We start from the raw sequence: 27,799 nt of genomic DNA, 5'->3' as shown, positions 1-27,799 counted from the left end.
ACTGAGAAAAGTAATTCTGGTCACTTCAGATATGCCATCCACTGATGGCCGGTCTATATGGGAGGAATTTTCTGGTGTGGAAGGGGTGATGGCTGTCAAAATAAGGTACTGTTGATGGTTAACAGTTTTAATATCGACAGAGTTGTGAATGGAGCCATCAGAAAGTCAGAGGTCAACATCCAGGAAAATGGCATGTTGTCTGATGAGGACCAGCTGAAGTGAATGGGAGAGAATGTGTTGAGGTTGTGGAGGAGTGATGATAGGATGTCATGACCCTGAGTCCAGATCATTAAGATATCAATATACCTGAACCAGACAAGGGGTTTGGAGTTTTGAGAGGCTATAAAGACTTCCTTTAGATGACCAATAAAAAATTTGGCATAGACAGGTGCCAAGTGGGTGACCACAGCTGTGTCACAGGTTTGTTTGTATAACAATGAATCCCTGACATAATATTGTAGCTAATTACTGTGCTCCATTGAAGGAATCACTGCTCAGGCTGACCAGCACCATGAACCAATTGCCTGAGCGTAGCCTTTCGTATCAAAGATATTAATCACTTGCTTCACCAACTCTCAACCAGCACCCCATTATTACTCTATTTCCTACTCGTCACTGTTAATGCTACCTGCCTATACACCAATATCCCTCATGCCAGTGAACTTTCTGCTTTCGAACACTACCTCTCCTAATGTCCTTCTGTCTCAAGTTTACGGGTCATCTAGAGAAAATCTTCCCAGCCTACCGAAACCCGAATCTTGTCTGGTGCAGGTTCATTGACCTGGACTCAGGGCCAAGATAGCCTATCCTCATTCCTCCACAACCTCAACACCTTGTCTGCCAACTGCTTTACTCAATTCTCCTCAAACCAACCTTCCACCTTGCAGCATGTTGACCTATACCTCTTTAATGGCTCCATCCACACCTCTGTCTGCATTAAATCCACTAACCACCAACAGTACCCTTATTTTGACAACTGTCACCCCTTCCACAACAAAAATTGCGCCCTTGTAGCCTTGCCATCCACGGATGGCATATCTGTAGTGACACGAATTCCTTTTCCCAGGATACTGAAGGTATAATCACATATAATCACTAATACCTTCACAGACAGGCATTACGCACTCTCCCTGCCCCTCACACATTCCTAATCATCACACAATACCCAATAATCAGCTGCAAAGGAGCGTTCCTTTGTTATCCAATATCACCTGGGAGTGGAGCAACTGCAAAATATCTGTTGCCAGCGTGCTTTGATTAACTATCATCATACCCAGAAATGAGACATCGTAGTCAGCCACTCCTAAATTGGTATTCTGGCACCCATCCAACCACACAAGATCCTGGCCCATCCCTATGCCAGCCCCACTGCCAACCCCTTGCCACAGAGATCCTGCAGAAGATTGAGGTTCAAGACCTCATGATTCATCCTCCCGGACCGATGCCTGGAGAGCAGAAACTCATAACAGGAAGCAGCATTACCACTATCTTTCGAGTTCTTGTTCTTATGTTCTATCAAAAGTACACAAATTCACACATACATTCACACAGACACACAAATGCATACTCCCATGGTCATGGCAAGACTTTCTTGTGACAAATAAATATTACCACAGCCACTTGACACCTTCTTGCTTTCCTAGATGACCCTTCACATAGCATCAAAATACAGGTGGCCCAGTGATAAGACATGTGACTTGTATTTGGGGGAATGGCAGTTTAAGTCCATATCAGGCCCTATAGATTTAGGTTTTCAATCATTTCACTAAATTGTTTAAGACAGATTACAAGATAATTCCCTTAATTCTTTAATGAACTCATTGTCAACAAGACATTAGAGTTTAATGTTCATTTCTTTGCACAGTACATCAATCTTTCAGTCCACATTCTTGATTTCAAAGCTGGAGTATATAAGCCTGATAAAGTCATTCACTATAACACATTCTTCAAAATTTATTCTGGTACAGTGCTGTGTCTCCAGGCGAGTCATAAACCATCCAAATACAATATCAGTCTCATTAGTAACTTAATGTGAAATATCTCTATTCATTATTTGGAAGAAATTGGTAAAAGAGTTACATATGGTTTTTCTCAATTCTTCCACCGTATTGCAGTCTCTCTCTCTCTCTCTCTCTCTCTCTCTCTCTCTCTCTCTCTCTCTCTCTCCTCATAAGCAGTTACTCAATTGATGAAGTAGGCAAAGAAACAAAAAATGAAAGAAAAATTAAAAAAGCCACATAATCTGTACCAAATGTATCAGTTTCATTTGCTGTGTTATAAGCTCTGTTTTCTCTTTTTCAAAAGACGGTGTTTCTCGCTGCTGCTCTCATAGAAAAATAATTTTGTCAAAAATGAGCTCTTAGTCATAATATAAATGTTGTGCACCCCCTTAGTGCTTAATATTCAGTGCTCTGCCTTCAGACCAGATGTTGATCATTATTTTGAAGTAAGCTGCATCAAACTGCACATCGCATGTAAAATATATTGAAGTTATTACTTAGCTGATTGTCTTATTGTGCTCTGTAGGGCATGATGCTGGTCACGGATCCTATTCTTGTAGGAAGAAATATTAAATGATGAAAGAATTGTGATATTCAGATGGCTTCCAAAGATTGTTGACTGAAATAAAGTTTCTAAATTTTGAAATAGGTATTTTCAGCAATATTTCACAGTCTGAACTAGTAATACAAAATACCTCTGCCTTCAGCAGTTCTACAGAAGCACAACAGCTCCATTTACGACGACACTCCCATCAAGACTGAGCACAGCAAACAAGAGATATAACATATAACTCATTCTTTACTCAGATCTGTTTCTTGTAATGCTTGCATCATGTGTGCTCTGTAATGTCGCAATGCTGATTTCTGTGCAGCCCTCAGACAGGTGCCGTATGAAATGCCTGTCTTCTGGCTCAGTTGCCAAGATTTTCTTCGAGAGTTCTCAAAGCGTCGTTGAACACTATCTGTAGTGTTTCTAGAGGAGGCCGAAATGCACGCGTTTAATTACACGCTGACTGGCGTGAGGTCTGGAACAGGACAATATCTTGAGAATTGCAAATAAAGTAAGTAGTTGATATAATACTTAACTTTAATCCACAATTGTCGAACATCGCTCTTGATGATACATGCTTCACATAATAAATATCAATTGAATACGGCGTCTTGCTAGGTCGTAGCAAATGTAGCTGAAGGCTATGCTAACTATCATCTCGGCAAATGAGAGCGTAGTTGTCAGTGAACCTTGCAAAGTCGGCTGTACAACTGGGGCGAGTGCCAGGACGTCTCTCTAGACCTGCCGTGTGGTGGCGCTCGGTCTGCAATTACTGACAGTGGCGACACGCGGGTCCGGCGTATACTAATGGACCGCGGCCGATTTAAAGGCTACCACCTAGCAAGTGTGGTGTCTGGCGGTGACACCACAATCCTCCCCCACAAATCGGCGTACGGTTGTGTTATAAGGCTTCCGCCCGCCGTGGGGAGGACCCCATGTTGACGTATGCGACGAGGTAGGGAGCCTAACAACAGGCAAGGCTGTGCCACCCGCACCCTGCCATTCGGTCCGAGGGGAGCTAGGAAACGCCTGAAAACCTAGTCCAGGGTGCACGCCAACATGCGGTGTATGCGCCCGTAAAGAGACAGGAGGGGCCGTAGGGTCAACCTCCATCGCGTCGGGGCAGCCGATGGGCGAAGACGACATCTGGTCCGGAGCGGGCAAGAGATCCATGTCGGAGGACAGCTGGTCACGGGAAGCGATCGGCGGCACGTGATTCAGGAAGGTGCTTGGCGGCTGCAGCGGAGCGTCCACTGCGGGCGTTGCCGGCGGAAGAACAGGCGGCGGCAGTGGCGGCGCGTCGCCATGGGGCAAAATGGAAGGCAGCGTCGGTAACACCTGGGGATGAGGCGAGCCAGTAGATGGGTCCCCAGGGCGCAGACCGGATGGCACCGTCGCTGAAAGCAGACGGGGAGCGGCAGAACCCGTGCGACGACAGAGGCGCAGCTGATTGAGATGCCGACGCACCTCACCAGAGGCCCCCAAAACCAGATACATAGCGCGGCCAAGGCAGCGCAGAATGCGCCCTGCGAGCCAACGCCGTGAACCTCGATAGTTGCGATAGTATACAACGTCGCCTGGAGCAAAAGCAGGTGGCTGCCGCTGCACAGGAACCTGATGCGGCGGATGCAGCAAAGACATCAAGGTTCGATGAGGACGACAGTGCAACAACTCAGCCGGCGAGCGACCAGCTCGGGGCTGAGAGCGATATGAAGACAAAAAGAGCAATAATGCGTCCTCCCGAGAATGCGACTCTTTCAACTTCAACATCTGTGACTTGAAAGTCCGGACCAATCGTTCAGCAGCACTGTTTGACTGAGGCGAAAACGGCGCAGATGTCAGATGTTGAATACCATTGGCCTTGCAGAATGACTGAAATTCTGCGGACATGAATTGTGGGCCATTGTCGGAAACAATAGTCTGTGGAAGACCTTCAATGCAAAAGATAGCGGATAACGCTTGGATGGTGGCAGATGACGTCGTGGCAGACATCCAGACAACAAAAGGAAAATTACTGAAAGAATCGACCACAACCAACCATCGAGCATTCCAGAATGGACCATTTTGTCACAAGACCTGAAATAATGTTCGGAGATTGGCTAAATGTTCTTCTTCTGTCTTTCCGGAGATCACAATATCGTCCAGATAGTTTGCTGCAGTAGGGACCGACGCACAAACAGTTTGCAGATATTTCTGAAACAATGCAGGGGCTGATGCACACCCGAATGACAGTCTTTTGAATCGGTACAAACCAAGATGCGCTGGGATTCGTCGTCCACTGGTATTTGCAAGTATGCATCTGCTAGGTCCAACTTCGAAAAATATTTACCCGGGCACAGTTTGTCAAATAGATCTTCCGGGCGGGGTAAAGGAAAAGTTGCAATCACTAGTTGTGGATTCACTGTTGCCTTGAAGTCCACACAAAGTTTCAATTTTCCGGAAAGTTTTGGCAATATTACTAAGGGTGAGGCCCAGAGAGAAGCCTGCACACGTTCAATCACACCTTGTGATTCCAAATCGTGTAATGTTCTTGCGACCTCATCACGCAATGCGTGGTGAACATTGCGTGCTCGGAAAAATTTCGGTTGCGTGTTTACTTTCAGTTCCAAATGTGCTTCATAGTTCTTAGCGCAACCGAGGCCAGGTGCAAAAATGTCTGCAAATTCTTCACATAGACGAGAAACACTGGCTGAAGGCACAGTCTGATTCACTGATAGGACCTGATTGACTATAGACAAGTTAAACAACTGAAATAAATCTAAACCAAACAAGTTCACTCCAGCAGAAGAACTAAGTACGTAAAATGACACAAGTTTTGTTTGTCCCTTGTATGTGGCAAGAAGGCTGCACTGTCCTAACACAGGGATATTCTGACCTGAATAACTATTTAACGTAACATTTGTGGCACGCAACGGAGGTGTGCCCAGTTGTTTGTACGTGTCTTTATTGATCAATGAAACTGCAGCTCCGGTATCGAGCTGGAATGGGATCACATTGCCATGAATGTCCAAATCTACAAAAAGTTTATTGTCCTGTTGACGACAAGAGCGACTGTCTCGTGCAACGTGAACAGACACTGGAACAGAATCACTTGCTAATTGACGTGATTTCCGGCAACGTCGACGCACACTTTTTATGGGACGAACACAGTCACTGTTAGAGAGAGTGGCACTGGGCGGAGTGGAATGAACGACATGAATTTCCATGGGCGAAGGTTCACGAGCCTGAGTATTCTTGGTTCGATACCGGCGTGAAGCAAAGGGCCTGGAATGGTTTTTAGTGTCCGATCTAAGCTTTTTCTGGCAAACACTCTAAACATGTCCTTTTTTATTACAGAAAAAGCAAATAGCTTGGCGTGACGGGCAATTCTCACGCGAATGTCTGGTTGCACACCACGGGCATGATTTTAGCACTGCATTTGCTTGCTGCCGCGGGACACGTGGTTGAGAGCTTGGCGGCAGCTGCGCGGACGAGCGCGAGGGCTGTTTACTGTTCCGTGCAGCTCGCCCGGCGGGCCGGTTAACGTGACACACGGCTGGGGAAGATTCAAATGATTCCTGAGCAAAGTCAAGTGTGTCCTGCCTATCCAATATGTCTATCACTTGTTGAAGGGAGGGATTGACTAGTTTCAAAATTTGCTCCCGTATACGAACATCAGAAACATTCTGTGAAATTGCATCACGTACCATAGTATCTGAATAAGGGAGTCCACATTCACACTCAAAAGCACAATCCCTAGTAAGGCCTTGCAAAGTTGCAACCCATTCCCGATTAGTTTGACCGGCCGTACGTTTTGTACGAAAGAACGTATACCGTTTTGTAACTACATTGACTGATGCCTTGAAATATGCATCTAATGCAGACAAAATTTCTTCGTAGGACAGAGTTGCTACGTCGCGTCAGGGAAACAATTTCACTATCACACGGTACGTCTGGACGCCGACACATGATAATAAGTGAGGCTGCCGCTCATTACCTTGAATTCTGTAGGCGGCGAGATGGAATCCAAATTGGCGTGACCACTCCGTCCAGCTTTCCAGCGCCGCATCAAACGGACGAAAAGGTGATGCAACTGCGTGTTGTGGCTGCGGTAGCGGTGGAGCGGCGGCTGCCGCATCATTTTGCATTGCACGTTGACCCTGGACGAGCTGTCCAAGGGCATCCAATAAGGCCTGCGTCTGCTGATTCTGCAAGCAATAAAATTCGGACAGTACATCTGGAGATTGTGGCGAAGCCATGACACAAGTAAATTAAGCAAGTAGAAAAAAAGAAGACCCTTTTGAGACTCGTCGCCACTGTAGTGGCGTAGCAAGACAGCCACGCCACTCGGAGGTAGCCGAAAGGCATGCGTTAAGCTCACGCAGATTGGCATGAGGTCTGGAACAGGACAGTATCTTGAGAATTGCAAATAAAGTAAGTAGTTGATATAATACTTAACTTTAATCCACAATTGTAGAACATTGCTCTTGATGATACATGCTTCACATAATAAATATCAATTGAATACAGCGCCTTGCTAGGTCGTAGCAAATGTAGCTGAAGGCTATGCTAACTATCGTCTCGGCAAATGAGAGCATAGTTGTCAGTGAACCTTTCCTTGCAAAGTCGGCTGTACAACTGGGGCGAGTGCCAGGACGTCTCTCTAGACCTGCCGTGTGGTGGCGCTCGGTCTGCAATTACTGACAGTGGCAACACGCGGGTCCGTCGTATACTAATGGACCGCGGCCGATTTAAAGGCTACCACCTAGCAAGTGTGGTGTCTGGCGGTGACACCACACTATCAGTAACACTGGTCAACACTCATTTTCTTGCCAAGGATATTTGAGTGGCTTTAGGATGGGTTAGTGGTGCTGAGGACGAATATAGCAACCATTTATGCAGTTTGGCTCTAGTTTTTGAGATAATGCATGATTTATTCAAAAAATTAGAAAAAATTGCTAATACTGAACTCGAGCGCTACAAACTACAATGAAAAAAGAAAATAATCTTTATAAATAGCTTCTATGAAAACCTGATAGGCATTTGTCCACGTATAAAACATAATTGAAAAGTTTTTCTATAAGTATATCATTTTCCGTCCATGACGAACCGCTTCCTGCATGCTTTCCTTTTATAGGTCTCTTCAGAACAGTCACGTTGCAGATTCCAGCAATAATCTGCCATCATATGCCTGTCCCATCTTCCTTTATATCTTTCCTCTATTCCTTTCATATCTTGATGGAACCGCTCTCCTTGTTCCTCACTGAAATCACCTAGATTACGAAGAAATCGATCCAAGTGGCTGTGAAGGAAGTGCAATTTTATACTCATGTTAGCTCCTAAGTTTTGAAAGTTAGTGAGCATGTTTTTGACCAGTTCCTCGTAATTGGGAGCTTTATGATTGCCCAAAAAACATTTTACAACAGCGACAAAACTGTTCCAGGCCGATGCTTCAGTGACAGTCATGACACTTGTAAAATTGATATCGTTGATGAGCCTGCGAATTTGAGGACCATCAAATATTCCTGCCTTAAGTTTTTCACTACTGAGTCCAGGGAACGTATTGCAGATGTATGTGAAGCAATTACCATTTCTGTCTAAAGCTTTGGTGAATTGCTTCATTAGTCCTAACGTAATATGTAATGGTGGAAGAACAATCTTGTCCCTACTAACCAGAGGTTCATTAATGATGTTTGCTTCACCAACAGCCATATGTTCCCTTGGAGGCCATGTTTTCTGCTTCCAATGTTCGTGCTTTGCCCTACTATCCCACATGCAGATAAAACATGGGTGCTTTGTGTATCCACTTTGTTGTCCAAGCAAGAAGTTCACCATTTTCAAATCAACACAAATCAACCACTGGTGCTGCATATACTGAATTTTCTGCAGAACCATCTTGATGTTAGCATATGCTTCACAAAGTTTTGTTGAGTGGGCAATTGGAATAGATGCGTAACGATTGCCATTGTGTAGGAGAACACATTTTAAACTTCTAGTGGAACTGTCTATGAAGAGACGCCAGTCCTCTGGTCTATATTCCGGCAGCCCCGATTCAAGTAAAAGTCCAGGTATATTGCTGCAATACACTATAACCTCTTCTTGGTTGAAGTATGGAAGAAGGTTTTCTTCTCTCGTCCGGTAAGCTGTTATTTTAACACTTGGATGAAGACAGTTCTTTTCCTTAAGCCTGGATGCTAAGAGTTCTGATGCTTGCTTTGAAAGATTGAGTTCTCGTATCAAGTCACTGAGCTCCTTCTGGTGGAACTTCTGAGGTTGTGTCTCACGTCCTTCGTATTCCGAACCACTACTTGTACATTCCTCGCCGTGCACATCGTCATCTGATGATGTTAGCGTGGGTAATGTTGTGAAGGTTGGTACAGGAACATCGTTGCTGTGCACCACCGGTCTTCTTGCTGAGTCCAAATCGGGATATTCCCACTTTCGTTTTTTGAACCTATTAAAACCTTTCACATTAACAATGCAAAAATAGCAATCATCTGTATGGTTCTTCTGCTCTCGCCATACCATAGGCACTCCGAAGTTTAAGCTTTTCCTTTTTCGTTTTGTCCACTGCCGTAAGCACTCCACACAGCATTTACAAACTTTATGGGGTGCCCACGCCTTGTCTTGATCTCCAAGTTTAATTCCGAAATATGCCAGATACGCTTCCTTCACAAAAGGAGTGATATTCTTCCTGTTCTTTTGAAGAACGTATTCACCACAAATGTAGCAGAACTCATCTGGATGGTTCACGCAAAGATGGCGTGAAGAACTCATGTTTTCCTAAAACAAAATTGCACAAATACTACATATTATGCAGAACTTTCTTGTATTTGCATGTCAATCTCATCCAGCAAACATCATTAATTGTTTTGTGTGAAATGAATACTCACCTCTTATTTGCTACGTCACGATGAAAAGGTTCTATCTCCTTGAAGCTGCACTGCACATGTGTGTGACTTTCGGCCATCGCCATTTTTCTTGTTTACACTGAACGCTACCTATCGGCTGTTGCGGGGATTACCTCGGCCAACAAATGAATGTCGAGTACCGCCGAATTCAAATCTGCACAACCCTCAATATCTTCAACACACGCACCGCACAACAGGACTGAACACATGCTGACAGTGTGATGTTTGCATGATGTAATCCTCAACCACACAGATGCACTCCCTGAGCACAATTGTTTAATAAAGATAGTACAATATCACTAATTAAAAAACAGGTAGCAAATACATTACACCATATATGGACCGTGCAGTCGATATTATCCACATGAAACTCTCATTTCCACAAATAACCTATATCTCAAAAACCAGAGCCAATTTGGAAAAAGTACAAATATACTCGGAATGAGTATCATAACAATATCCCATTTTCGTTCAAACTTCCCTGGCAACGAAAAAAAAATTTTATTTTGTAGAGCTGTGTAATCTGTGCACTTAGTTATGGTCTATGTTTACCTGTATCATTGTTTAGTACACCTGTTGTCGCCAGCTTCCTTACAGTCTATAAAATTGCTGCCTTTTGTCAGAACATCAGACACATTTAAGTCTCTCTGGAATGCCCAGTGTGCTGGCCGCTATGGTCAAGCAGTTCTAGGCGCTTCAGTCCGGAACCACATGGCTGCTACGGTTACAGGTTCGAATCCTGCCTCGGGCATGGATGTGTGTGTGATGTCCTTAGGTTAGTTAGGTTTAAGTAGTTCTAAGTCTAGGGGACTGATGACCTAAGATGTTAAGTCCCATAGTGCTTAGAGTCATTTGAACCATTTGAATGCCCATTGTGTTATAACCGATGAGTTTGTTTTCCGGTAAGTTGTCACAATAAAAACCCATTCTCAAAGTGTGCACTGCATATTTCTGCCAGCTAAAGACTGCAAATGAATACTAATTTGCTCATTATTGTCATGGGGTACAAACTGCACACTCAAAGACTTCACAAACCGCAGCTAACAAGGCTACGAATGAACTAAAACTAATTGAGCAAGTGCAGCATTATACCGGACAAAGGACATCATGTGCAGAAACAACAATCAAGTTGCCAACAGTGGGTGGTGCTTCTGATTCTCCCTGAGCTATTGAGATCATTAAAACAATTTTCCCCTTTGTACAAGCTTTTGGAGGGAAATTATGATCCATTGAAGTAGTTCAGGTTTAATGGATTGCCCTGTATCATTGCCTTGATGGCATTGCGATAGAGATAGTGTTACAAAACACAAATAATGCCCAGATGGATTTCAAAATACCTTTACCTCATACCCCTGGTGTTTGAATTACTCAAGTGTTTGATGATCACTTCAGATGCAGGAACTGATTCTTATTGCTTATCCTGTTATCACTGTTTGACTGTTTAAAAGGAATGAGAAACATTCATTGACAGTCAGTGAAAATCTCGTAGCAGCCTCATAAACCTTAGCTGCTGATGATGAAAATCCCAAAAATATTAAGACTTTTCATTTTTCTTATAAACTGGTACTTACCTCAATCTTCACAATACTGGGCTAGGGGGAGGGGGGTACTTTACACCCCATTTTGGAAATATTGTAATGTAACCAGTTCCTTTATATTATAAATATTTATTGTTTCTAATGAATTCTTATACCATACTCCATTTATGTTTTAAATTTGTCAGTTAAACTTAACCAAAAAATGTAGGTCTCAGTAGTAGGTGTCCCTTTCACCATTGAATATCATATTCAATACTTCCAGGTTGAGGACCTTACATACACGTCAATACCTCTTTAAGAAGTATGTTGAGAATAAAAGTCAACGACAAGTGGTTGTCATAAAGTCAGTACACGTTATTGGAAGTGCATTGATATTGCTAAGAGTGTGCTAAAAGGTATTTTCAGGTTCTGGAGCCTACTTGCACATCAGTACCTGTTTAAAAAGTATGTTGTTAATAAAATTCAATAAAAATTAACAAATTCCAGTTTAGTAAAAAAAATATTTAGGGTGGACATAAAGTACGCCCCCCCCTTCTCCCCAGGTATGCGCGTCATGGAAAGTGCCTTGGTATTACTAGGGTTAAATACAGGGTCTTACAAAAAGGTACAGCAAAACTTTCAGGAAACATTCCTCACACACAAAGAAAGAAAATATGTTATGTGGACATGTGTCCGGAAACTCTTACTTTCCATGTTAGAGCTCATTTTATTACTTCTCTTCAAATCACATTAATTATGGAATGGAAACAAACAGCAACAGAACATACCAGCGTGACTTCAAACACTTTGTTACAGGAAATGTTCAAAATGTCCTCCGTTAGCGAGGATACATGCATCCACCCTCCGTCGCATGGAATCCCTGATGCGCTGATGCAGCCCTGGAAAATGGCCTATTGTATCACAGCCGTCCACAATACGAGCACGAAGAGTCTCTACATTTGGTACCGGGGTTGCGTAGACAAGAGCTTTCAAATGCCCCCATAAATGAAAGTCAAGAGGGTTGAGGTGAGGAGAGCGTGGAGGCCATGGAATTGGTCCGCCTCTACCAATCCATCGGTCACCGAATCTGTTGTTGAGAAGCGTACGAACACTTCGACTGAAATGTGCAGGAGCTCCATCGTGCATGAACCACATGTTGTGTCGCACTTGTAAAGGCACATGTTCTAGCAGCACAGGTAGAGTTTCCCGTATGAAATCATGATAACGTGCTCCATTGAGCGTAGGTGGAAGAACATGGGGCCCAGTCAAGACATCACCCACAATGCCTGCCCAAACGTTCACAGAAATGTCGCATGTCAACACGAGCACCGAAGTCAACATTACCTTCCTTCAATTGGGCCAACTGGCGGTGAATCGAGGACATACAGTACATACTGACGAAACTAAAATGAGCTCTAACATGGAAATTAAGCGTTTCTGGACACATGTCCACATAACATCTTTTCTTTATTTGTGTGTGAGGAATGTTTTCTGAAAGTTTGGCCATACCTTTTTGTAACACCCTGTATAAGAGAGTTGGATGAAATATTTGTTTAATTTTTTCTTGCTTACAGTATTTCTTTCTGACACAATACTATTACTGCCACATTGCATTCGTAACTTCTGCATATTTTAATATTGGGACACTACCACTAATATAGAAAAAAAACTTATTTTTCATTGCCAGGCACTTTACTGTACTGTCCCACTTGCCAAATGTACTCCACTTTTATATAATATATTTTCTAACATCCTACATTTCTCTTCTCCCTGGGTTGAAAAAGAAAAGCCTACCTTCAAATTCTCAATATTTATTCTGCTTTCTGTCGTATTTAATAAAATTTGCCACTCCAATAAGTACAGTTTTTCCCCAAAAGTTTCATTTTTGGTTTTTTAATTTGTATTTACTATGTCAACTTTATAAATAGAAGTTATGTCTTTATTGTCAATGATCAGAAACAATCTGTATTTTGTTGCAGTTACATGAGCTAATTCCTTCAGTAGCGACATGCATTGTCAGCAAACAGCTGTGTATGAGGCCAGAGCTTGATAACCATTGGGCTCTCAGAGACTTTGCGTCACGACTAATGGCACAAATCTGTAAAAATTTCAATACGTCGACCAACAATGTGCAAACTCGTGTCACTCGTATGTTCAGTACAGCTCTGCGGAATGAGAAGACTCAACTGTCTTCATTATATGGAGCCATTGAAGGTTTGGACCAGACACCTAAAGTACATTTTTCAACCAGTTAGGCATATGTGTTTGTTTTCAGATAACACATCATAAAAATGTTTCTCATAAGTTCTCATTACATTATGTCATTTTTTCAGTTTCTCATTATTGTTTTGTTTGTCAAGTGACATGCTTTAATAAGAAGAGCCTGTTTTGAGATGAATGAAAACCACTTTTCTGAAATGTATGAAAAAAGTACCTTATGACTATGTCTTTGGATAATTCCTCTAAAAGTGATATGCTTTTTTATCTAACAGTGTATTTGATCATTAGATCATTTATATTTTGCATACACTTGAGAAAGTCTTTGAGCACTAGTAAGCAGGATGATCTTCCCTACAGACAGATGTTCCACATTCTGTTGAAAACCAGGAGCTTAAAACAAGTGAGAGTAAACATAGGCTGCCTGACTGTTGCAATGTGTGAATTTCCTGTCCACCTTTTTCATGGGCTTGAGTCCCAAAGTGCAATAATGATAGAATGTCTTAAAACTAGTACAGCAGTGATATTGTGATTAAAGCCTTGCATTTACACACCAGAAACATTATATGTTTTGGCTTATGCTTTGTAAGTCTCAGATAAATTTTTAGTAAATAGTTGGTACATGTACAGTAAGAAACCTAATAATAAACAGGATGTATCACTTACCTGTGTAGCAGATGGTCATACTGAATCCAAAGTTAAACAGAAATTATGGCTGTTGCCTGCATGCTCTCAGATTGCACTGATTTCAGTTTTTTAAATTTTCTACTATCATTCTCTCTCAAAATGTTTTGTATTGAAACTCCTTTTATTTTATTTTCATCAAAATACAGCGGTATCACATGCAAATGGCCCCAGCTATGAACAAACCGTAATCATTCTTTCCTTCAAAGCACATACACTTCTCTCACAGGAGATTTTTTTTTTATCGGATTATTACTTTTCATATTCTTTATAAGTAAAGAAAGAATTAACAGATTTCTCATCTTTTGACAGACCAGCTTACTCAGTTCTAATCACATACGTTGTCACAGTTTGAACAAAATGCTTTGTGAAACTAATGAAAAGGAAATAATATAATAAATACCTGTTTTCACTTAACCTTTAACTTTGATCCACACTGAAACAACAAACATTGTCTGTGGGGCTTAGCAATTGGACTGCACATGTCCAAATTTAAACTGATATTCACCACAGTAAACTGACAAAAAAACTGCTCTTCCTAGTAAAGTTTATCCATCATATTATCAAACATGAAAAGTCTTCCTAATACTCACTTAACAGCTCTTTGCTACTAAATACCTAATACACTATCTTACGGAGGTTACTGGAGCCATCTGTTTCCCAAGCACAGAATGAATGTGCAAGTTCTCATTGGACCAAATCTCCACAGTCATTATTGAGTGTGTCCATCTTGGCATGTGCGATTCTAAATAACATAAAAAGAACAAAAGAAAACAGGGTTTCAATATTTTGTTGTCTCTTCCTCCAATATGAATAACTGTGTTGTGATAGAGTGATAGTAGGAACAGAGTTGAAAATTATTAATGGAAATACTATTGATGTTAATTTATGGGAAACTATTTCTTTGATGATAAACCATTCTCATTCCAATACTTTATTCTTCTGTGTTTTGGGGCTAGAACTTGATTTTGTAAGGCTGAACTCAAAACCTGAAAGTCTTCTTCTTTTTCTGGTGTCTTTGTTCTACATCCACATGAGGTCAGCAAGGTTACTATTCAATTTGGCATGCTTAATTTTAAAGCCGTCGGTGCATGGACCGTGCATCCAAACATTGAGCGCTGAGTTTCTGACGTCATAGCATGGAATAGCACGTTTGGGAGTCTTTCGAAACGTGCAGAGCAATATCTGGCATGTCAGATATTCTGAGTGTGCATCTGAGCGTTGACCAATCAGATGGCACAGTGCCACCTACGTCACATGCACGCCGTCTCCCTTCAGCACAGAGCTGTGATGCGCCGTATTGGCGTTCAGTTCAAGCCTATATGTATATGTGCTGTTTCTGAGCACCAGCAAATTGAGAATCACTCGAAAACTGTGTGATTCGTTGCAATAAAATAATGAGAAACATCGTATTCGTGGCAAAAGAATTATTGTAACTTGCATATTATGAGAGTATGCCATTTGAAGGCAGTGGCACACAGAGGATCCACCAAAAACACATTGTTCTTGGTACAATTTGTTATAATTAACTTTCAATTAGTGACATAGCTACGATTAAAGCTTTTAGCAAGTGGTAACATGTTAGGATTGACCGCCCCTGATTTGTTGTCTGATTAGCATTGGGGGGGGGGGGGGGGGGGTAGCATTATGGATTCACACTGAGACACATGCTGTGGTGGGGGTTCGCGTTTCCTCATGGGTGGTTTTTTTTTTTTTTTTTTTTTTGCCCTAACATTCGCAATTTTAATAGGTTCTGATGCTTTATTATTAGTTTAACGTAAGTATGTACTATAATATTTGATGTTGTGTAAATATAAGTTCACCTTTTTTTGGGGAATGAGTTTGTTCGATTGGCATAATCCACAAGACAGCTTATGCTACTTGTATAAAGATATTTTGTTCCTTTTTCTTTTAAGTTCCGTAATTCACATGTTGTAAAGATTCTGCTACTGGATAGGAACAAAAATGGTTCAGATGGCTCTGAGCACTATGGGACTTAACATCTGAGGTCATCAGTCCTCTGGAACTTAGAACTACTTAAACCTAACTAACCTAAGCACGTCACACACATCCATTCCCGAGGCAGGATTCGAACCTATGACCGTTGCTGGGTAGGAACAGTTAGAATAATCTTAAGGTTTTCTAAAATGTGGGAATGATAAAATAATGTTTATCTTATGTGGAGAACTATGGTAAATTTCCGTTGCACTGTTTTTAATGGAACTTTTATTAGCCTGTGTCCTTATTGATCGGACATGGTACTTTCCTTTTTGTCTTAAAATATGTACATGGATATCGAAGTTGTTATTTGTGTAAATTACATATAGAACAGTGTGACTAGGATATGGACAGTGGAGGAAATGTGCGTTATAATACAGCTAATCTGGAAATTGTACGCGCGCCAGTTTCGTGAATGGTGTGATTTATGAACTAGAAATATCTCACAACTGCCTCTGGAGTGCTTTGCGATCACGTATACCAAGTTGGGCCCCACGTACTGTATGCACAAGTCGCATCATTCCTGAGCCTTCAGCAGCATGTTGAACTCGGCAAGCTCAATGTTGATGTTCGACGGCATGGTCCGTGTGCTGACGGCTTAAGGGGTGGCAGAATGTCCCTCCTGTCACCATCCCATTACCCCCACCTCTGGGGCAGAATATTTATACCCTAAACTCTCTGTATAATGTGAAAGTATGTGAATATTTTTTTAAATGTTTTAAAACTGAGGCAGGACTTGGATACAAACCTGATATTTGCCTAGTCGGAGGTAGGAAATGCTAAAAACCACACCCAGGCTGGCCCACACGCCAACCCTTGTCATTAATCTGCTGGGTTGCAAGAACCAAGTAGTATTTAGAGACAAATCTGTGCTAAAGTTTTAGCATAGCATTGACAATTTCATATTAGAACATGGTATTTGTTGTTTTTCAGAGCCATCAAAATATCAGACACCAGCTGCACAATTGAAATATTTTATTGCACTTAACCAATTTCGACATATTAATCTGTCATCTTCAGAAATACAGTACTGGCTTATGACATTAATAAGCAGTGCCAAATTAGATTTGGGGCCAAGTTTCAAGTCAATACTGAACTTCCAAAGATGACAGATTAATCTGTCAGAATCGGTAAAGTGCAATAAAATATTTAAATTGTGCAACTGACAACTGATTTTATTAAATCACTTAGCAGATCTTTCTGATTTATATGAAACTAGTGCCTTTTAGGTCAGTGAGTCAGAGCACTCTGCATACCTAAATTTCAGATGCGGTCTATCAGGTGATTTTAACGCTCTGCAGCAGTCAGTTACTGTGTTTACATATAAGATTTTATCTAATGATGAGGAGGGTTCACAAGATATGATGATGTGAATTTCCATAACCAGCATGTATGGGCAGAAATAAATCCCCAAGCAATTCAAGAAAGGGGGACATCAACACTGATTCTTAATCAACCTAAGGGCAGCCGTTGTTGGTGATAGATTACTAGGGCCATACCTGCGGCTACAAAGGTTAACTGGGGTGCATTATCAGGACTTTCTCATTAATGTATTGGCTACCTTTCTGGAGGCCATGCCATTGCAGCAACGAATAGAATGTTATTCGTTTATGATGGTGTGCCAGCACATTTTCATCACAATGTGCGCGAACATCTGATGCGGACATTTTAGGACCACTGGCTTAGTTGGGGGGGGGGGGGCAAGCACACCTTGGCCCGCTCGTTCCCCAGACCTCAATCCCCTAGACTTTTGGTCATGGGGACACTTGAAGGAATTCGTCTACACCATTCCAGTCAATGGTGTGCAGACACTACAGGGTCATATCTTCAATGCATGCCAGCAGGTACAATAACCAGTTATACTTCAAAGGGTGCATCATTCCTTACACCACAATGGTTCTTTGTCATGAATAGATGCTACGTTAAACACCTCCTGTAAACATGTGTTTGTCACAGAAGATGTGCATTTCCAGATTCATGTTTATTGGCCTTATCTAAGAAAGTATGCATTTCTGGACCCATGTGTACTGAATGTATTTTTCTCGTTTCATTAAGTACTACCACCTCTCGAAGTATTTCACATTATTTTTGGACACCTTATATAAAATACCTGACATTGTAATGAACATAAAATCTAAAAGAATTAAGGAGATTGGTCTTCTATCAAGATCAGAAGGTGACAGATTCATCATGATTGTGGTAGAAAGGAGCCACAGAAGGAAGAAGACCACCAGGCCATACAAGAATGAAATTTTTAGGTTATTTGGATAACTTTGTAATGAAAGGCAGCTTTGGGAAAACATTGTTAAATCGGAAGCAAAGATCTTACATGGCTCATAAGAACAATGATACTACTACACTATGTACTTTCTGCCATACACTGTAATATGGTATATGGCATACAGTTATAGATGTTGTTGTTGTTGTTGTTGTTGTTGTTGTTGTGGTCTTCAGTCCTGAGACTGGTTTGATGCAGCTCTCCATGCTACTCTATCCTGTGCAAGCTTCTTCATCTCCCAGTACTTACTGCAACCTACATCCTTCTGATTCTGCTTAGTGTATTCATCTCTTGGTCTCCCTCTACAATTTTTATCCTCCACACTGCCTTCCAATGCTAAACTTGTGATCCCTTGATGCCTCAGAACATGTCCTACCAACCGGTCCCTTCTTCTTGTCAAGTTGTCCCACAAACTCCTCTTCTCCCCAATTCTATTCAATACCTCCTCATTAGTTATGTGATCTACCCATATAATCTTCAGCATTCTTCTGTAGCAGCACATTTCGAAAGCTTCTATTCTCTTCTTGTCCAAACTATTTATCGTCCATGTTTCACTTCCATACATGGCTACACTCCATACAAATACTTTCAGAAATGACTTCCTGACACTTAAATCTATATTAGATGTTAACAAATTTTTCTTCTTCAGAAACGCTTTCCTTGCCATTGCCAGTCTACATTTTATATCCTCTCTACTTCGACCATCATCAGTTATTTTGCTCCCCAAATAGCAGAACTCCTTTACTACTTTAAGTGTCTCATTTCCTAATCTAATTCCCTCAGCATCGCCCGACTTAATTCGACTACATTCCATTAGCCTCGTTTTGCTTTTGTTGATGTTCATCTTATATCCTCCTTTCAAGACACTGTCCATTCCGTTCAACTGCTCTTCCAAGTCCTTTGCCGTCTCTGACAGAATTACAGAAAAACGTTGAGGTTCACCGATGACATCATCGGCGAACCTCAACGTTTTTATTTCTTCTCCATGGACTTTAATACCTACTCTGAATTTTTCTTTTGTTTCCTTTACTGCTTCCTCAATATACTGATTGAATAACATCGGGGACAGGCTACAACCCTCTCTCACTCCCTTCCCAACCGCCGCTGCCCTTTCATGCCCCTCAACTCTTATAACTGCCATCTGGTTTCTGTACAAATTGTAAATAGCCTTTCGCTCCCGGTATTTTACCCCTGCTACCTTTAGAATTTGAAAGAGAGTATTCCAGTCAACATTGTCAATAGCTTTCTGTAAGTCTACAAATGCTAGAAATGTAGGTTTGCCTTTCCTTAACCTATTTTCTAAGATAAGTCAGTATTGCCTCGCTTGTTCCAACATTTCTGCGAAATCCAAACTGATCTTTGCCGAGATTGGCTTCTACCAGTTTTTCCATTCGTCTGTAGAGAATTCGCATTAGTATTTTGCAGCTGTGATTTATTAAACTGATAGTTCTGTAATTTTCACATCTGTCGACACCTGCTTTCTTTGGGATTGGAATTATTATATTCTTCTTGAAGTCTGAGGGTATTTCGCCTGTCTCATACATCTTGCTCACCAGATGGTAGAGTTTTGTCAGGACTGGCTCTCCCTAGGCCGTCAGTAGTTCCAATGGAATGTTGTCTACTCCCGAGGCCTTGTTTCGACTCAGGTCTTTCAGTGCTCTGTCAAACTCTTCACGCAGTATCGTATCTCCCATTTCATCTTCATCTACATCCTCTTCCATTTCCATAATATTGTCCTCAAGTACATCGCCCTTGTATGGACCCTCTATATACTCCTTCCACCTTTCTGCTTTCCCTTCTTTGCTTAGAACTGGGTTTCCATCTGAGCTCTTGATATTCATACAAGTGGTTCTCTTTTCTCCAAAGGTCTCTTTAATTTTCTTGTAGGCAATATCTATCCTACCCCTAGAGAGATAAGCCTCTACATCCTTACATTTGTCCTCTAGCCCTCCCTGCTTAGCCATTTTGCACTTCCTGTCGATCTCATTTTTTAGACGTTTGTATTCCCTTTTGCCTGCTTCATTTACTGCGTTTTTATATTTTCTCCTTTCATCAATTAAATTCAATATTTCTTCTGTTACCCAAGGATTTCTACTAGGCCTCGTGTTTTTACCTACTTGATCCTCTGCTGCCTTCATTACTTCATCCCTCAGAGCTACCCATTCTTCTTCTACTGTATTTCTTTCCCCCATTCATGTCAATTGTTCCCTTATTCTCTCCCTGAAACTCTTTACAACCTCTGGTTTAGTCAGTTTATCCAGGTCCCATCTCCTTAAATTCCCACCTTTTTGCAGTTTCTTCAGTTTTAATCTACAGTTCATAACCAATAGATTGTGGTCAGAGTCCACATCTGCCCCTGGAAATGTCTTACAATTTAAAACCTGGTTCCTAAATCTCTGTCTTACCATTATATAATCTATCTGATACCTTCTAGTATCTCTAGGATTCTTCCATGTATACAACCTTCTTTTATGATTCTTGAACCAAGTGTTAGCTATGATTAAGTTATGCTCTGTGCAAAATTCTACCAGACGGCTTCCTCTTTCATTTCTCTCCCCCAATTCATATTCACCCACTATGTTTCCTTCTCTCCCTTTTCCTACTCCAGAATTCCAGTCACCCATGACTATTAAATTGTCGTCTCCCTTCACTACCTGAATAATATCTTTTATCTCATCATACATTTCATCAATTTGTTCATCATCTGCAAAGCTAGTTGGCATATAAACTTGTACTACTGCAGTAGGCATGGGATTCGTGTCTATCTTAGCTACAATAATGCGTTCACTATGCTGTTTGTAGTAGCTTACCCGCATTCTTATTTTTTTATTCATTATTAAACCTACTCCTGCATTACCCCTATTTGATTTTGTATTTATAACCCTGTATTCACCTGACCAAAAGTATGGTTCCTCCTGCCACCAAACTTCACTAATTCCCACCATATCTAACTTCAACCTATCCATTTCCCGTTTTAAATTTTCTAACCTACCTGCCCGATTAAGGGATCTGACATTCCACACTCCGATCCGTAGAACACCAGTTTTCGTTCTCCTGATAACGACGTCCTCTTGAGTAGTACCCGCCCGGAGATCCGAATGGGGGACTATTTTACCTCCGGAATATTTTACCCAAGAGTATGCCATCATCATTTAACCATACAGAAAAGCTGCATGCCCTCGGGAAAAATTACGGCTGTAGTTTCCCCTTGCTTTCAGCCGTTCGCAGTACCAGCACAGCAAGGCCGTTTTGGTTAGTGTTACAAGGCCAGATCTGTCAATCATCCAGACTGTTGCCCCTGCAACTACTGAAAAGGCTGCTGCCCCTCTTCAGGAACCACATGTTTGTCTGGCCTCTCAACAGATACCCCTCCGTTGTGGTTGCACCTACGGTACAGTCATCTGTATCGCTGAGGCACGCAAGCCTCCCCACCAACGGCAAGGTCCATGGTTCATGGGGGTATGTTAATGTATTGTAAAAGGTTCCTTGGCATTTAGTACACCATTTTTCTTGGAGAGGTGTAGTGTAAGCTATATAATCAGTGTGGATTTTGTTTTTCTTTGATATGACAATGTACTACCAAAATAATCTGTCAGTGTTCTCTCTCAGGTCAGATAATTAATTTGAACTCCACTTTCCCCATGCAGCAAAAATTAAATTATAATGTCCCATTTCCCCGTGGCCCTTTCAGGTATGGTATCACAATGGTAGTGTTTAGGGATATGCAGAGAAACTGTTTTTCAAAATAGAAAATTTTGTTTGTACCACAACTGGCTAATTGCTCCACAATTAATGTCAACCTAATGCTGGAGCCACACACATAATAAGGAGGCAATCATTTAAATTAAAAACCAATGGATAATGCCGACTGAGACACATTCATAATGAATAATTAATTCAGAGAATCCTCCAGCCAGGATAATAACTTCAAGATAGAACAGTGCAAATGAACATTGTGGAAATTTGACAAAACACTGGTGACAAAAATCAACGGGTGGATACAGAATGTTTCATAAGTACATTAAGATCTTCTACAGTGGAGTACATAGAATTCAGAATTATGTTAAAAACATAATGTAAAAAAATTGGCATTTTAAATACAAGAATTAATTCCAACTGTATGTCAATATTTCACACTACCTGAGCTGTACCACAGAATATCTACGGCCTTTCACAAGAAACTTACCTCCCGATTCCAATTCCCTCTCACGATTATGAGACAAAACCATAGCTTTTGGTATCATGGACTCTCATCCCAACAGCTTCCATTCATAGTGTGTTGGTAATCACTGTGCTTGCTTCAGTCTAAAGATAATATAAGAATGTAAAGATGGTTTAAAAATGGAATGAAACCCACAATTAAGAAAGCAGAAAAGAAGACAAGGAAAAACTAAAGATAGGGAGAGAGGGAATATATGAAGATAAAAAAACTGAAGAGTAAATAACTGATATAATCATAAATAAATGAATAATTGATAAAATGATAAACTAATATAAGTATATTTGTTTATTATATATATTTATTTATTTTTATATTTTATTATTGAATAATAAATATATAATAATATAATAAATAATGACATCTCTGTTTCCTACCTGAGGAAGGAACTAATTTCTAACAGTCCCAAAAGCTACACACTGTTTCTTCTGTTTTTAATTGTCTTTATCAATAGTATTTGAAATTTTCCCTCTTGAATGGAAGTACTGGTCAGTCATTCTGTCTCCTTGTTATTTTGAATTATTGAATTAGTAAGACTAAATCAAACAATGGAAAATCCAGGATAGAGTAATGACAGTATTATGAAAAGGATAGATTACTGCTCACCATATAGTGGAGATGTTGAATTACAGACAGGTACAGCAAAAAGAATGCTGAACAAGTTAGCTTTTGGCCAAAAGGCCTTCTTTTGAATTAGACAACACTCCCCCCCCTCCCCCCTCCTCAATGTGGTGTGTGTGTGTGTGTGTGTGTGTGTGTGTGTGTGTGTCTTTTGTCTAATTCAGAAGACCTTCTGGCCAGAACCTTACTTGCTTAGCGACACAACATCTCCACTATATGGTGAATTACTATGACAGGAAAAACTGGTAAAAACAAGCAAGACTAATAAATAAAATATAAGAACTGTCAGTCTACCACCACAACACACACATACATCGAACTGTAACAGTTTTGTATCCTTTTCTTCCTCTTGGTGGCTCGAAAGCATCGTATAACTCTATTGCCAGTCATCCTTGCTCTTCTTCAGAATGTGATAATCATTAAGAGAACAGAATGCATGTAAGTTATGACACTTTCTGTATGGAGTTGTGTAGTTGATGTGGAACAAAATTTGTTGCAAAAATCCCATACAGTTCTTATAAAAAGTGTTAGAGATTTATTGGTATCAAATTGTGCATTCTCTCATTCTATACGTTATCTTCTCCCACAAAAAATAGATCCTAAATGAAATACTGTACTCATGTTTCCAACTTACTTTTAAAATAGTACTGTTTTTTTAATCAGGTCTTTCAGAACTTGGGACTGAGGTTAGCAAGGTGTTTATATTGCCCCGAGTCAAGCAAGTAGCTGATCGCATAGAGGCTGCTTTGGAAGGGCCTGTATTAAGTAATACTGATAAGATTGCTGCTGGTCACATAAAGCATCTGTTAGTGGTAAGTACTTACATTCCACTCCTTGTTTTCATAATAACATTTTTCGTTACTTCTAAAATGGGAAACATTAAATTCTCTTTTACTAATAGGCAACTATGGAATTTAACACTCTATGCTAAATTAAAGTCTTGTAGATCTCGTAGGGTTTTGGAGCATATACTGTATTCAAACATTATGAATCACCTCGAAGGGAACGATCTATTGATACGTAATCAGCATGGTTTCAGAAAACACCATTCTTGTGCAACGCAGCTAGCTCTTTATTCTCACGAAGTAATGGCCGCTATCGACAGGGGATCTCAAGTTGATTCCGTATTTCTAGATTTTCGGAAAGCTTTTTACACCGTTCCTCACAAGCGACTTCTAATCAAGCTGCTATGGGGTATCGTCTCAGTTGTGCGAATGGATTCGTAATTTCCTGTCAGGAAAGTCACAGTTTGTAGTAGTAGACGGCAAATTATCGAGTAGATTTAGAAAAGATTGCTGTATGGTGTGGCAGGTGGCAGTTGACGCTAAATAACGAAAAGTGTGAGGTGATCCACATGAGTTCCAAAAGAAATCCGTTGGAATTCGATTACTCGATAAATAGTACAATTCTCAAGGCTGTCAATTCAACTAAGTACCTGGGTGTTAAAATTACGAACAACTTTAGTTGGAAAGACAACATAGATAATATTGTGGGGAAGGCGAGCCAAAGGTTTCGTTTCATTGGCAGGACACTTAGAAGATGCAACAAGTCGACTAAAGAGACAGCTTACACAACACTCGTTCGTCCTCTGTTAGAATATTGCTGCGCGGTGTGGGATCCTTACCAGGTGGGATTGATGGAGGACATCGAAAGGGTGCAAAAAAGGGCAGCTCGTTTTGTATTATCACGTATTAGGGGAGAGAGTGTGGCAAATATGATACGCGAGTTGGGATGGAAGTCATTAAACCAAAGACTTTTTTCGTCGCAGCGAGATCTATTTACGAAAGTTCAGTCACCAACTTTCTCTTCCGAATGCGAAAATATTTTGTTGAGCCCAACCTACATAGGAATTATCATCAAAATAAAATAAGAGAAATCAGAGCTCGAACAGAAAGGTTTAGGTGTTCGTTTTTCCCGCGTGCTGTTCGGGAGTGGAATGGTAGAGAGATAGTATGATTGTGGTTCGATGCACCCTCTGCCAAGCACTTAAATGTGAATTGCAGAGTAATCATGTAGATGTAGATGTAGTCCACTTGTGTTCTAGTGGTCCCTAGTGTCCAACGGGCACAACAATTTGGCTATCAGTCACATCGCCATCATCGGGTGTGCTGATGAACTAACCTCCTGACAGTGCATGGCTGACTTACCTAAATCTTGCTGAGATTATAGCCGCAGTCCCAGTTGATGAGATTGTCTCTGGTGCATACCTCGATGGTCTCTCTAATGAGACTGTCCCAGTAGTTCGAAGTTTGTGCTAAAATCCTGGTATGCATGAGTCTAGGATAAACGAAGATCTGTGACTTGTTGGGACATGTTAGTTGGCTTTGCCATTGGTGTTCTCGGCTTCCATCTTCAACGGTACACACTGTTTATCAAATATATGTCTTGCCACATTGGCCTGGAACCTGACACACTTATTTGCTCACAAACTTGTTGTTGGCTTTTTGGGCCATCGGTTGGTAACAACTGAACATTATAATATCAGGTAAAATGATGTGTAAGCTACAGAGATATTAGTGATGCAGATAAGCTGGTCTTGTAAAGGGAAGCATCACACTAAAAAAAATTACTAAGGAGATCTTACATTAAAAAATTCTATTATGTAGGCCTAACTGAAGCTTAATTAAACAGAAACGGGAAAAAAGTTTGTTCATTTGAAACTAAGTATCATTCTAGTCCATATATTTATTGATTTCAAGTATTTCCAGTAGTGTACATACAGATGATTTTCTGTACTAAAATTTGTGCTGATGTTAGGTTTTGACAACCTAATTGCCACAACTCTACCTGACTGATCAATTCACACTGTTCCACAGACCCTGCAGCAATCTTACACACATCATTTTATACCAAAAGATTGATTGTATCATTGGTAATAATTAATATCTTAGCTATATTATTATTGTTGTTGGAAAATGAAGAACTGTAGTTGTGAGATTTTAACTTTTTGCAAAGCTGTCTAAACTATTACCAACATATGGGATATTGGACCAATTTTTGTCACTGCTGACATCCTTATGCCCATTGTACAGAAGTAGTATAATTTTATGCCCCTTTTTCCCCATAGAATGTGTCTGTCAGGTTAAACATAGCCATTGTTGTAACTTACACATTTCCTTGTGTTTAAATTTAAGTAAAAGGCAGATTTTGTTAATGGAACTGATAAAAAGCCATGTACTTTGGAGTGAAAATTTACATGTTTGTGACTCTGTGAGTTCCAGAATTGTGTAGGGATCACAGTACTGATAGTTGCAGCCTTTCTGTTAGTGCTAATGACTGTATTAAGACTCTACAAATTTATTGAAGAAATTCAACTGAAATGTGAATGGAATTTTATTATATTGGGAGTGAAAGTGTTCAAATAATGCGTTTAATTGTTGACTAGTTGTTGTGGTCTTCAGTCTGAAGACTGTTTCAATGTAGTTCTCCATCTAGACAGTCCTCCACAAGTATTTTCATCTTTGCGTAACTGCTTCAAACAAAACCCACTTCAACCTTTTTACTTTAGCCAAGCTTTTACAATTTTTATCCCTCATGCTTCCTTCCATTCCTAAATACAGTATAGCGTCGATTATCCGAACGTCGGTCAACCAAACAACCGCTTAATCGAGCTGTGTACTCGCTCGCACCTGTTACTCTCCCACCCTACCGTCCATCATCCCCCTCATTCCCAAACCAAGTTTCCCACAGTAGTCGCCACACTGGGCCACCACTGGCGGAACATTGCTTCTAATGGGGCCTTCACAAGGCGCTGCTGACCGGCCAAGCCGCCAGTCGCTGTGTTTCAACAATCAGCACACTTCTGTCGGCTTGGCACTGGCAGTAGAAGTAGCGGCAGTATCAAAGCTGTTCACAGCAACAGCTGCCCCAGCTTAGAGTTGAGGCGTGCCGCTCCGCGCAGTTTGAAGGATTGTGCACCCCCAAGAAGAGATTCTCACGGTGCCAACAGTCACCTTCTGTTCTCTGTTACAACCACTTGTGTGCTGCTGCGTGAAGAAGTGAACTTGACGATACAAAATGCTTAAACGTAAATGTGTTCTCCTTTCTATGAGGGACAAGTACGAGATTATTAAAAGGTTAGAAGAAGGTGAATCTGCAACCACTTTATCCAATGAGTACAAGGTGGGGAAGTCTACAATTACGGATATAAAAAAACAAAAGACGAGCATAGCAAATTTTATAGCTGTGCTTGATTCTACTGATGGATCAACAAGCCGTAAAACTATGAAGCTCGCCACTAACACAGATCTAGATGATGCTGTTTACAAGTGGTTTACACAAAAGAGACCGGAAGGAGAACCTATCTCAGGTCCCATTCTGTGTGAGAAGGCAATGCAGTTCAACGAAAAACTTGGGGGGCCTTCGAACTTTAAAGCGAGCACGGCCTGGTTAAAACACTTCAAGTCAAGACATGGCATTCGTGAGCTTACAATACAGGGAGAAAAACTGTCGGCTGATTCTTCAGCAGTTGATTCTTTCAAAGTCAAACTAAGGGACGTATTAAGGGAAGAAGATTATGCTCTCGAAAACGTTTTCAATGCTGACGAAACTGGACTTAACTGGAAAGCTTTACCGAGAAAAACTCTTATTCCACATCATGAATTAGCAGCACCTGGTCCTAAAACAAGCAAGGACCGTATTACAGCTTTGGCTTGTGGTAATGCTACTGGAAGTCACCGACTGCCTATGTTCGTCATTGGTAAAAGTAAAAAACCTCGTTGTTTCAAGCACGTTAATATGTCAGCCTTGCCTGTTGTGTACACCTCACAAAAGAGTGCCTGGATGGATAGTATGATTTTTATGAAGTGGTTTCTGGACGTTTTCG

General features: G+C 40.9%; 1 protein-coding gene across 3 annotated transcripts in view; it reads left to right on the top strand.

The window, feature by feature from the left end:
- The window catches only part of LOC124798691 (transcription initiation factor TFIID subunit 6), a 137,776-nt gene that overhangs the window by 82,213 nt on the left and 27,764 nt on the right, over window positions 1–27,799 (top strand). For all 3 annotated transcript variants that reach the window (XM_047262199.1, XM_047262198.1, XM_047262197.1), the window contains 2 exons: window positions 12,937–13,171; window positions 23,638–23,786. In XM_047262199.1, coding sequence (XP_047118155.1) covers window positions 12,937–13,171; window positions 23,638–23,786 — 384 coding nt within the window. The remainder of the gene's footprint in view (window positions 1–12,936; window positions 13,172–23,637; window positions 23,787–27,799) is intronic.

Source organism: Schistocerca piceifrons, chromosome 5 (assembly GCF_021461385.2).
Source record: "Schistocerca piceifrons isolate TAMUIC-IGC-003096 chromosome 5, iqSchPice1.1, whole genome shotgun sequence".
In the NCBI taxonomy this organism is placed as follows: domain Eukaryota; kingdom Metazoa; phylum Arthropoda; class Insecta; order Orthoptera; family Acrididae; genus Schistocerca; species Schistocerca piceifrons.
The sequence above is the reverse complement of the archived record's forward strand: the minus strand, read 5'-3'. Positions and strand labels throughout refer to the sequence as shown.